Genomic DNA, 10,988 nt, shown 5'->3' with positions numbered 1-10,988 from the left:
GAGACCCCATCCTGCCAGACCGTGCTGTCTGTCTGTCCACCTGCTCCCGAAACCCCATCCTACCAGACGGTGCTGTCTGTCTGTCCACCTGCTCCCGAGACCCCATCCTACCAGACCGTGCTGTCTGTCTGTCCACCTGCTCACGGGTGGGCTCATTTGCTCAAATGGCCCCTCCCCATTTTCTTCCCTCTTGAGCCCTGCCAGGGTGGTGGTTTTGGCTGTAGAACAGGCAGGGGTCAGCCCCCAGTGGCCCCCGTCCCTCCCTGGATGCTGTGGGCGTTGAGTGCTGACTGCAGTGGGCACCCTTTTCACATCTGTGCCTGGAGGCTCAGGGAGATTGGGGGAGGGTCTCAGCAGTCCCAAGATTCTCCAGCCCTGCTGGCCGCCAGAATAGGCGCTGCTGACCCTGGAGGAAGCGGTGGGCCGGCCATGCGAGCCGCTGTTGCCCAGGCCAGGAGGCACAGGGGAAGGGGCTGCTGTAGCTAAGATGGTGAAGCCAGTGGCCCGTCCTGGTTCCCCTGTGCCAGCCCTGCCACCAACCCTGGCGTGGAGCCTCTGCTGGCCTCAGAAGGGTCCAGCCCCCAGAACCCTGGAGACAGAGCCCAAAGTGGGATGGCTGGCAAGGCTGCAGTGCTCCTGGAGGCAGGTGGCGGGTGATGGTGGTGGTGGTGGTGATGTGATGGTGGTGATGATGGTGGTACCATCTACCTCTCAGGAGCTGGTCACCGCCTGGTACATCGGCTTCCTCTGTCTCATCCTGGCCTCGTTCCTGGTGTACTTGGCAGAGAAGGGGGAGAACGACCACTTTGACACCTACGCGGATGCACTCTGGTGGGGCCTGGTGAGTTGTGGTCATTGTGGCTTTCCCTTTCCCTGCTGTCCCACCTGTCCACCGGCTGAGGACGTGCCCTTGTCACTTTGCTGGGACCAGGCTGTTGCTGGCTGAGCCGGCTCCATACGTCTCTTTGGGGCCACCTACTGGCCACCCATGGTCATGATGGCTTGTGGTTGAGGCGGGGGTGACGGTTGCCACGCTGGTGGGGGAGCAGGTGGGGAGGGCTGGGCCCCAGGGAGCCTGAGCTCAGCTGTAGTGGGCATCTTCCTTCTTCCTGAGTGATCCTCCACCTGCTCTGTGTCCTGATCATTGGGGGAAGGGGGAGAAGAGGCGTATCTGGGAGATCTGTCCTGGGCAACCCTGGTCCAGGGACCAACCCCATGACCTGGTGGCTGTGGGAGTGGGTGAGTGGGAGGCTTTGCCCTCTGTGCCCATGGCTGGCTGCTACCGTCCTTGGTCTTCCTGTCCCTGGCCTCCACCCCTGGCCCTGCCCCTCAGGGTAAGAGAGGAGAGAATTTGAAGGGCAGCCGATCCTCTGGTCCCAGCTCAGCCTCTAGCCTGTCTGTCCAGGGTGGTCTGGAGCCTGTGGGTCTGTGGCCCCTCTACTGGTCACCCCCTCCCTGGCCCCCCTGTTGCCGGGACCCCAGCCCACTTTCTTGGCCACCTGTCCCTGTGCTGTGGCCGGGTTTCTCTCGGAGCAAGTCACCCCTGTTGAGAGGGCTCCTGGAAGCCTTCTGAAGGACCCCCTGGTGTGGGGTGGATGTGGGATCTCCGAGGCCCTGTGTTTTTGGAGACCAGGTGGCTCCGCAGGCCCCACTCTGATCAGGTCTGAACAGATCTGGGCCCCGGGTTCCTCCTTACCTGGGGCCACAGACACCCTCAGGCTGGTGGTGCGCAGGGGCAGGGTTGTGGTCTCCTGGGAGGCTGAGACCAGACCCCAGGCCCAGCCCTGCACACGCTGGCTGAGTGGGCTTATCCCTGCGGGAAAGATGTGGGCAGCTCCACCTGGTGCCTAAGCTGGATGCAGCTGATCTGAAGTTATTTTATTAATTTCATGAGACCCAGGCACTGTCTTCCCAGGCAGGGCTTGGGTAGGGGTTGAGAGCTGAGCGTGCCCCGGGGCCCAGGCTGTGGACCAGGCAGACGACCTGGACTCACTGAGCCATCGTGTGGTTCAGGCCCCACCGTAGGGTCAGCGTGAGGCCCAGGGCATCCTGAGCTGTGACTGCCAGGCCCTAGGGCTTTCAGTGGGGACAAGCCCACCCCCAGGTCTTTTGTGGGCAAGTCTTCTCATCTTTACGATGGAATTGGGATTTTTATTTGGGTGTTTTTTCGGAGTAATGCTTGTGTATATTTTTAAATGTCAGACAGTTCCTAAGCCTTAGGGTGAGAATACAGCCCCCCTCTGTGGTCACGGTGCCCTCCCCTCTGGGTCCCACTGCGGCGGCTGCGGCTGCTTCTGTGTTTTTCTTTGGGGTTTACCTGATTAGTCTTAAACAGCAAATAGGGATGCTGGTATTTCTGATTCAAACACGCTGTGTGCCTCCTCCTGGGATAGGATGAGCTCTACCCCCAATTTCCCTTTCTTGCAGCCTTTGGGGGTCCTCACCAGTGTGGGGGGAATCCCGCCCTCACCTCCCCCGCAGGCCAGGCCCCATCTGCCAGGCCTCCAGCTTCCTTTCCCTTGAGTTGGCATCTACTTTGAAGGAGCAGGTCGGATGGCGGCTGGGAACATTTTGGGGCAGACATTTTTGGAGAGCTGTGTGTGAAAGTGTCCCATCCATCTGCCCCCCTGGGGGGGGGTGAAGGGCCTGGCCCCCTTTCACAGACTTGGCCCTTGGTGGGACCCGGGCTTGGAAGCTGCTCTGGGATTCTCTGGCCTCTTTCGACTCCCCTGTCCCCCACAACATTCTAGCTAGGGTCCATGTCTCACTGCCCTGCCCGTCTCTCTGCCATCTCTGTCTCTCTCTCTGTTTTTTTTTTTTTTTCCTGAGGCAGGATCTTGCTCTATCATTCAGGCTGGAGTGCAGTGGTGCAGTCAAAGCTCACTGCAGACTCAACCTCCCGGGCTCAAGTGATTCTCCTGCCTCACCCTCCTGAATAGCTGGGATTACAGGTGTGCACCACCACACCTGGCTAATTTTTGTATTTTTAGTAGAGACAGGGTTTCACCATGTTGGCCAGGCTGGTCTTGAACTTCTGGGCTCACGCGATCCACCGGCCTTGGCCTCCCAAAGTGCTGGGATTACAGGCGTGAGCCACTGTGCCAGGCCCATATCTCTCTGTCTCTATGTCTGCGTCTATCTCTCCATCTCTCTGTCTCCATTTCTCTGTTTCTATCTCTGTCTCAGTCCCCATCCTCTCCCTCTTGGTTTTCTGCCTTCCCCCTCAGCCCTTGCTGTCCTGTGGTTGAGTTGAGAATGTCAACAGTCACTGTTTCATGTCTTCTAAAACATGCCTCTTAGCCGGGTGCGGTGGCTCACGCCTGTAATCCCAGCACTTTGGGAGGTCAAGGCGGGCGGATCACGAGGTCAGGAGATTGAGACCATCCTGGCTAACACGGTGAAACCCCATCTCTACTAAAAATACAAAAAATTAGCCAGGCGAGGTGGCGGGTGCCTGTAGTCCCAGCTACTCAGGAGGCTGAGGCAGGAGAATGGCGTGAACCCGGGAGGCGGAGCTTGCAGTGAGCTGAGATCCGGCCACTGCACTCCAGCCTGGGCGACAGAGTGAGACTCCGTCTCAAAATAAAAAACAAAAAGCAAACAAACAAAAAATGCCTCCTTTGGTAAAGAAACTGTGTAGAGGGCTAAGGTCCTGGCTTGGTCTCCCCAGGAGAGGTTTCTGGGTCCAGGCCTCGCCCAGCCTCCCGCCCACTCCATGTGGCAGCCTCCTTCCCAGAGCCTTCTGTGCACTCCGCATGGTGGCGGCAGCCGAGGCCCCCAAGTGCAGGTGCTGCTTCGCGCCAGGCCGCGGCTTCCTTCAGTGTGAAGCGGGCGCGGCCCAGCCGGCCCACCCTGTCCTCAGACCACATAGCGGCGTCCTCAGAGCCTGGGGTAAACTCCCCAGGGTGGGGCTGCGGGTCCTGGTGAGAGGTCTCCCCTTCCCGGCCCCACTGTCTGTGCTCAGGCCTCGACCCCTCCCTTTGTTTATTAAGACCCTGCCCTCTCAGGGCCTGTCCCGGGCCCACCTTCTCGGCCAAGCCAGAGCCGCCTCCGTGCAGTTGTCCTGAGCCCCCTGGCTTGCGGTGCATGCGGTTCTGGCAAGGGGGGGTGGGCTGCGGCCCCCACATGTCCAGCACTGAATGCAGGGCACTTGCCCTGCCTTCCTCGGCCCCAGCACAGGCGTCTCTTGTCAGAGCTGCTTGGAGACATGTCCGTCCTTTGCTTCCCCTCACCCAGGCTCCAGGCTGGGTGCTCCTGGGCTCTCTGGGACCCCTGGGGAGGCCCAACCTGGCCCGACCGCCCCCTTGCCCACCACCCCTAGAGAAACTCTAAACACAACCCCTGGGGTCCCTGCTCCAGGAGCAGTCACCCTGCCATGGCCCAGTGGGGACCACTTCCCTGCCTCTCATCATGGCCTCCTCCCGCCCACCCCTCTCCTCTGGCCTCAGCTCAGGGCAGGCTCAGCGAGCCCCCTGCACGCCCCGCCTGTTCCTCTGGGTCCCTCTCGGCACTCCCTCCTCCCTAGCTGCGCTCTCCGCCCGGCGGGGATGGGGTGGGAGCTGCCGTCCTAGCCGAGCCTCGTGGGAGGCACGTCACTGGGCCTCTGGTTCTCGATGTGAGATGGGGACACAGCCTTTGGCTGGACCCTGCTTCTGGCCTGTAGGGGAAGAGGAGAGAGGGCTCCGGGGATGAAGGGCGGCCGACCCCAACCCTGGCCTCACTGGGCCCCTGTGTGGGTGGTGACACGGGGGTGGTACCACATCTGTCCCAGCCCACACCCTGAGCCGCCTGCGGGCGTCTAGCCTGCCCTCAGGGGTGTGAGCAGGCCTTCATGTGACCGGAGCCTGCGGGCCCACAGATCACACTGACCACCATTGGCTACGGGGACAAGTACCCCCAGACCTGGAACGGCCGGCTCCTGGCGGCAACCTTCACCCTCATCGGCGTCTCCTTCTTCGCGCTTCCTGCAGTAAGTCAGCTGCCCTGCCTGCCTTGGAGGGGGATGAGGTCTTGTGGGCTCCCGAGGTGACCACAGGCCCCTGGGCACAGTTCCCTGGGTGGGACCTGGGGCAGGAGCAGCTCCCAGCAGGTCCACAGGCCCCAGGAGCTGGAGGTGGCAGCTCAGGGTCAGAGGCCTTGTTCCCTGAGTACTGGAGTGGGGGTTCTCCAGCCCCAGCAGGAGCATGCCCAGGGCTGTGGCTGTAGCTTCAGGGGCTCTGTTAGTCACTGTGGCCCCTCTTAGTCTGAGTGGGGCCCAGCAGGACGTCCTTGTGACCAGGGGCAGGGCGGCTGGTGACACAGCTCCCTCGTGGGTCTCCAGGCAGTGAGGCCCACCCAGTTCAGAGGAAGGTGGAGGGGCCCTGCCAACCTTTGTTGCCCCAGGGCAGGGCAGGGCAGCTGGTGCACGGCGAGAGGCTGGCCCCGGTGGTTCCTTCACTGTGTGCCCTTCAAGATGGGTGTGCAGACTTTTCCGCGTGGAAGGGAAGGAGAGGCCACCCTGAGTTCAGTGTGGGCCCTGCCATGTCTCCTGCAAGCCAGAGGGTTCTTCCTCTTGATGCTGATGGATTGTGGGGACGCGGGTCCCTGGGTGCAGTCTGACCCTGGTGAAGGTGGGGGACATGGGTTCCCGGGGCGTGGTCTGACCCTGATGAATTGGGGCGTGGGGGTCCCTGGGGTGTGGCCTGACCCTGATGAATTGCAGGGCATCTTGGGGTCTGGCTTTGCCCTGAAGGTTCAGGAGCAGCACCGGCAGAAGCACTTTGAGAAGAGGCGGAACCCGGCCGCAGGCTTGATCCAGGTGAGTCCAGGCGTCCCCTGGGGACCAGCGCAGCCCTCATCCTGGTCCCACCTTGTCCAGGAGTAGAGGCCGCCAGGGCCTTGGCATCGCCCTATCTGCAGATGGGGCCACAGCCCTCACCCTCTGCAGGAATATGTGGAAGGAGCCAGGATGCGAGTGTGTGTGTTGAGAAATGGCTCCGACCCCTGAGGCTGCACAGGGTGGTTTGTGTGAAGACGCTGGGGTGGCCCTTGCCTTGTGTGGGCGCTGGGGCCTAGCCATCAGGTCCTGTCCACCGCACCCTGGGAGGCGAGTGCACCCATTCGGAAGCTGCAGGACTGAGGCTCCCAGAGCCCACATGCTGCAGTGAGTCAGTGCCTGACCCCGTCTGACCCCTGATGCTGGCTGTAGGCCCCCATGATGCCCACCCAGACCCCACCCAGCCCCATCCCACCATTTGGGGGTAGGTAGGGTGCAGTGATCACTCTGGCATCCACAAGTAATTCCTGAGCCACCTTGAAAATATGGACAGACAATGGCTGGGCACAGTGGCTCACGCCTGTAATCCCAGCACTTTGGGAGGCCGAGGTGGTAGGATCACGAGTTCAGGAAATCAAGACCATCCTGGCCAACATGGTGAAACCCCGTCTCTCCTAAAAATACAAAAATTAGCCAGGTGTGGTGGCGGGCACCTGCAGTCCCAGCTACTCAGGAGGCTGAAGCAGGAGAATCGCTTGAACCAGGGAGGCGGAGGTTGCAGTGAGTGGAGATCACGCCACAGTACTCCAACCTGGGAACAGAGTGAGATTCCATCTCAAAAAAATAAAAAATAAAAAAACCCACAAAATATGGACAGACAGCAGGACCGCCTTGGGACCAGCCATTCTTACAGTTCCTCCCCAAAGTCTTCCATCCACTGGACCCTCAGAACTGGCCAGGTCCCTGCCAGCTGGATGTGGCTATAGGCTCTCTCCTGTCTTAGACAGCAGATCTTGAGATGGAGATAAGCCTGGGTTATACCAGGTGGGCCCTAAATGCAATGACATGCATCCTTATAAGAAGGAGATTTGACACAGAGGAGGGGAAAGCAGTGTGACCACAGAGGCAGAGACTGGAGACATGGCCACAAGCCATGGAGTGTTGGTGGCCACGGCAGGGGATGTGCCTCTCGTGGTCTTGGTTCTGGGCCCAGCCCACCTTAAGGTGTGTATTTATCTTCCACTATAAAAACTACAAACAGCCATTTATTTTCATGCAAAATATTATAAAGAAGAACAAAAATGCCCCCAAATCTCACTCCACTATTGATGGTTTAAAAAGTGACCACGTGGGCTGGGCATGGTGGCTGAAGCCTGTAATCCCAGCACTTTGGGAGGCCGAGACGGTCGGATCACGAGGTCAGGAGATCGAGACCATCCTGGCTAACACGGTGAAACCCCGTCTCTACTAAAAAATACAAAAAACTAGCCGGGTGAGGTGGCGGGCGCCTGTAGTCCCAGCTACTCGGGAGGCTGAGGCAGGAGAATGGCGTAAACCCGGGAGGCGGAGCTTGCAGTGAGCTGAGATCCGGCCGCTGCACTTCAGCCTGGGCGACAGAGCGAGACTCCGTCTCCAAAAAAAAAAAAAGTGACCACGTACATGTGGTGAAAAGGTTAAAACAGTGCCAGAAAAGGCAGCACCTGAGCACCCAGGGTCCCGTGCGCCCTGCTCCCCTCGAAGGTCACTCTTAACAGCAGCTGGTGCACATTTCCAGAGCACCGTTGGTCCTCTCCACGGGCACACCTCAGAGGTCCTGCAGCCATGGTTCTAGACCACTACAATAGAGAGATGGCAGTAAAGTGAGTCACACAAATTTCGTGGTTTCCCAGTGCATGTGGAAGTCATGTTTACAGGCTGGGCACCGTGGCTCCCGCCTGTAATCCCAGCACTTTGGGAGGCCGAGGTGGGCAGATCTCTTGAGGTCAGGAGTTCGAGACCAGCCTGGCCAACATGGTGAAACCCCATCTCTACTAAAAATACAAAAAAATCAGCCGGGCATGGTGGCTCATGCCTGTAATCCCAGCTACTGAGGAGGCTGAGGCAGGAGAATCGCTTGAACCCGGGAGACGGAGGTTGCAGTGAGCCGAGATCGCGCCATGGCACTCCAGCCTGGGCAACAGCATGAGACTCCATCTCAAAAACAAAAGTTATGTTTTCACCATGCTGTAGCCTACTAAGTGTGCAGTAGCATTACGTCTAAAAACCAGTAAAACACTGCACGTACTTTCACTTACAAATACTTAATTGCTAAAATATACCAACAATCACCCGAGGCTTCCGCGAGTTGTAATCTTTGTGCCAGCAGAGGGTCTCACCTCGATGCCGGTGGCCACTGCTGATGAGGTGGGGCTGCTGAGGCTGGGGTGGTTGTGGCAGTTTCTTAAAATAAGGCAAGAATGAGGTTTGCCGCATCTATTCACTCTTGCTTCCACGAAAGATTTCTCTGTGGCATGCGATGCTGTTGGATAGCATTTTACCCACAGTGGAACTGCTTTCAGCCTCGCGGTCAGTCCCCCCAGACGCTGCCACTGCTTTACCAACTAAGTTTATTTAACTTTCTGAATCCTTCTTGTCATTTCAACACTGTTCACAGCATCTTCACCTGGAGTAGAGTCTGTCAACAACAACAACAACAACAACAAAAAACCCAGAAAAAATACCTCCAAACGTGTCCAGTGTGTTTGGGAATTAGAAGAAAGGATTATAACCAGAGATGAACCACTGTGGCCGGAGGGTGGGGAGCTCTCATCCAGAAATGAGCCAGGGTGGCGAGCAGCCCGTGTGCCAGAAGGGGAGGGGCAGGGAAGCTCTCCCTGGCTGAGAAGTTCACATAAGCTGCTTGGAAACAGAGTTCACTGGTTCTGGAGGCTGAAAACCAGAGTTGGCGTCCGTTCGCTGGTGGAGATGCCGCTGCTGGACCAGCGTTCCTCCTAGAGCATCTCATCTGGATTCTGCAGTCCTGACAAGGAATTCCTTGTGGGGTGCACCGCCATACCTGGCTAATTTTTTTTTTTTTTTAAAGGAGTGGCAGCGTTTTGCCATGTTTCCCAGGCTGGTCTTGAACGCCTGGGCTCAGATGATCCACCTGCCTCAGCCTCCAAGGTGTGGCGAGCCTCGGCGCCTGGCCAGGGGGGCTAACATGTTAACAAATGGAAAACCAAGTGTAGGCTGTGTGGAAATTGGGCCCCTGCTGGTAGGAATGTAACGATGCGACCACCCTGGAAAGCAGTTTGGTGGTTTCTCAGAAAGTTCGGAAACGTGGAGTTACCACGTAGCCCAGCCATTCTACAGACTTCAACCAAAACGTGCACACAAATTTCACAGCAGCACCACTCATAGAACCAAAAAGTGGACACAGCTGAAATGTCTATTAATGGATGAACGGAATATGATGTATCCATATGATCCTCCTATGAGGAGGAGCGGGCGCTGCCCCTTGCTACGACGAGGATGGCCCTCAAGGATGTCCTGCTCAGCAGAGGGAGCCAGACAGGGAAGGCCTTGCAGCCTGCGATGCCCTTGGCAGGAAACGCCCAGGGCGGGGGAGTCCGTGGAGCCCCGTACACCCTGGCGGTGGCCAGGGCCTGGGGGAACCAGGAGTGCCTGCTGGACGTGGGGAGTAGTAGGGGGTTTCTTGGGGGCGACGAAGAAGTGTGGCATTAGATAGGGGCAGTGGTCACACAGCACTGCGTGTGCAGGTGCCACTGAAGTGCACACCTTAAAATGGCTAAAGCGGTGAACTTTAGGATATGTCTATTTCAGCACCGCAAAACAAAACAAAACAAAGGCATAGAGAATGGAAATCCAGCCAGGCAAGGTTCAGTCTAACCCACAGGCTCATGCCCTGAGCCGGGCTGAGTCCCCGCCCTGGGAGGATGGAGGTTGGGGTCCCTGGCCCTACCCATACCCCCAGCGCCTCAGGTTGCCCAGGGTCCAACAGGGAGGGCAGGAAGGTTAACACCCAGGACAGGTGACAGCCGCCAGGGGCCAGGTGAGAGCCATGGAAAGGAAAGAACGCAGCCTCCCTGCGAAGTATCTGAGGGCCCCGAGTCAAGCCCTGACCGCTCCCCTCCTTCAGGCCCCACCATCTGACAAGCGGTCTTGCCTGTCTGTCCGGCAGGGGGTAAACTGAGGCTGTGGGGCTGATGCAGCGCTGGGGCCCGGCCTGCTGGCCCAGAGTCCTGAGTGCCAGGCTGACAGCATGGGAGTCCCAGGTCCTCTCTGCCCCATTCCCTCCATGCCCGGCCCTCCTGGGCGCACCCCTCACCACCTGCCCCTGGCCAACCGCCTCATCTCTCCCTCCGCAGTCGGCCTGGAGATTCTACGCCACCAACCTCTCGCGCACAGACCTGCACTCCACGTGGCAGTACTACGAGCGCACGGTCACCGTGCCCATGTACAGGTACCGCCGCTGGGCACCTGGCACCACGCATCTGTTTTTTTGTTTTCCATTTGTTCTTAAACCCCATTTTTTGTTGTTCATTATTTTGATTAATTTTTTTCTGTAAAATGTATGTATTTTTCACAAAGGAGTTCTGTGTGTGGTTTATTTTGAGGCGTTGATTCTGCCCTTTGTGTTAGAGCTGCGGCTTTCTTTTCACTTTCATTTCCTCCCCTGTTGCTTTATTGTCCTGGCCATGGGTCATGCTCTGTTGTGTGTGTTGCAAGGACGCTCCCCAGGGAGCTTGACAGCCCCCTCCCCGGGCTGCTCTGGACCAGCAGCTGGAGGTGCCCAGGCTTCTTGAGTGGAACCAGCACTGTGTCCCTGTCCCCCAGCAAGGACCTAGGGCTCCTGCGTAGGGGGCAGGAAAGTAACCCCGGATCACAGTTAGGCTTTCGGACCAGGAGACTCAAATTATCCTGGGGGTCCCAGGTGTCCCCCCAACAGGACAGAGCACACAGACAACCTTGGAGCCCCTCGGGCAGCAGAAAAGGGAGCCTAAAAGTGCCAGTCGAGGCAGTGCCAGCAGGTCCTGTGAGCCTGTGTGGTCGGAGGGCAGCTTTCCCAGGTTTTTTTGTTTTACAAAAGGGCAGGTGGCAGCCAGTTGGGATTTTCAGTGCCTGGCTCTTGCTTAAATTAAGGTCTGAGATGAGGGGTTCCGAGGGCCTTTCTCCTGGTCCACGTGGGCCTGACCCCTCGAGTCCGTCTATGTGGGCACCACCCTGCCCGCCC

The 10,988-nt window shown here is 58.4% G+C and overlaps 1 protein-coding gene across 4 annotated transcripts in view; it reads left to right on the top strand.

The window, feature by feature from the left end:
* Positions 1–10,988, top strand: part of KCNQ2 (potassium voltage-gated channel subfamily Q member 2) — a 72,352-nt gene that overhangs the window by 31,435 nt on the left and 29,929 nt on the right. For all 4 annotated transcript variants that reach the window (XM_023183268.2, XM_023183269.1, XM_023183270.1 and 1 more), the window contains exons 5-8: positions 716–841; positions 4,859–4,969; positions 5,702–5,797; positions 10,123–10,217. In XM_023183268.2, coding sequence (XP_023039036.1) covers positions 716–841; positions 4,859–4,969; positions 5,702–5,797; positions 10,123–10,217 — 428 coding nt within the window. The remainder of the gene's footprint in view (positions 1–715; positions 842–4,858; positions 4,970–5,701; positions 5,798–10,122; positions 10,218–10,988) is intronic.

The sequence above is a fragment of the Piliocolobus tephrosceles genome, chromosome 20 (genome assembly GCF_002776525.5).
Source record: "Piliocolobus tephrosceles isolate RC106 chromosome 20, ASM277652v3, whole genome shotgun sequence".
Taxonomy (NCBI): domain Eukaryota; kingdom Metazoa; phylum Chordata; class Mammalia; order Primates; family Cercopithecidae; genus Piliocolobus; species Piliocolobus tephrosceles.
The sequence above is the reverse complement of the archived record's forward strand: the minus strand, read 5'-3'. Positions and strand labels throughout refer to the sequence as shown.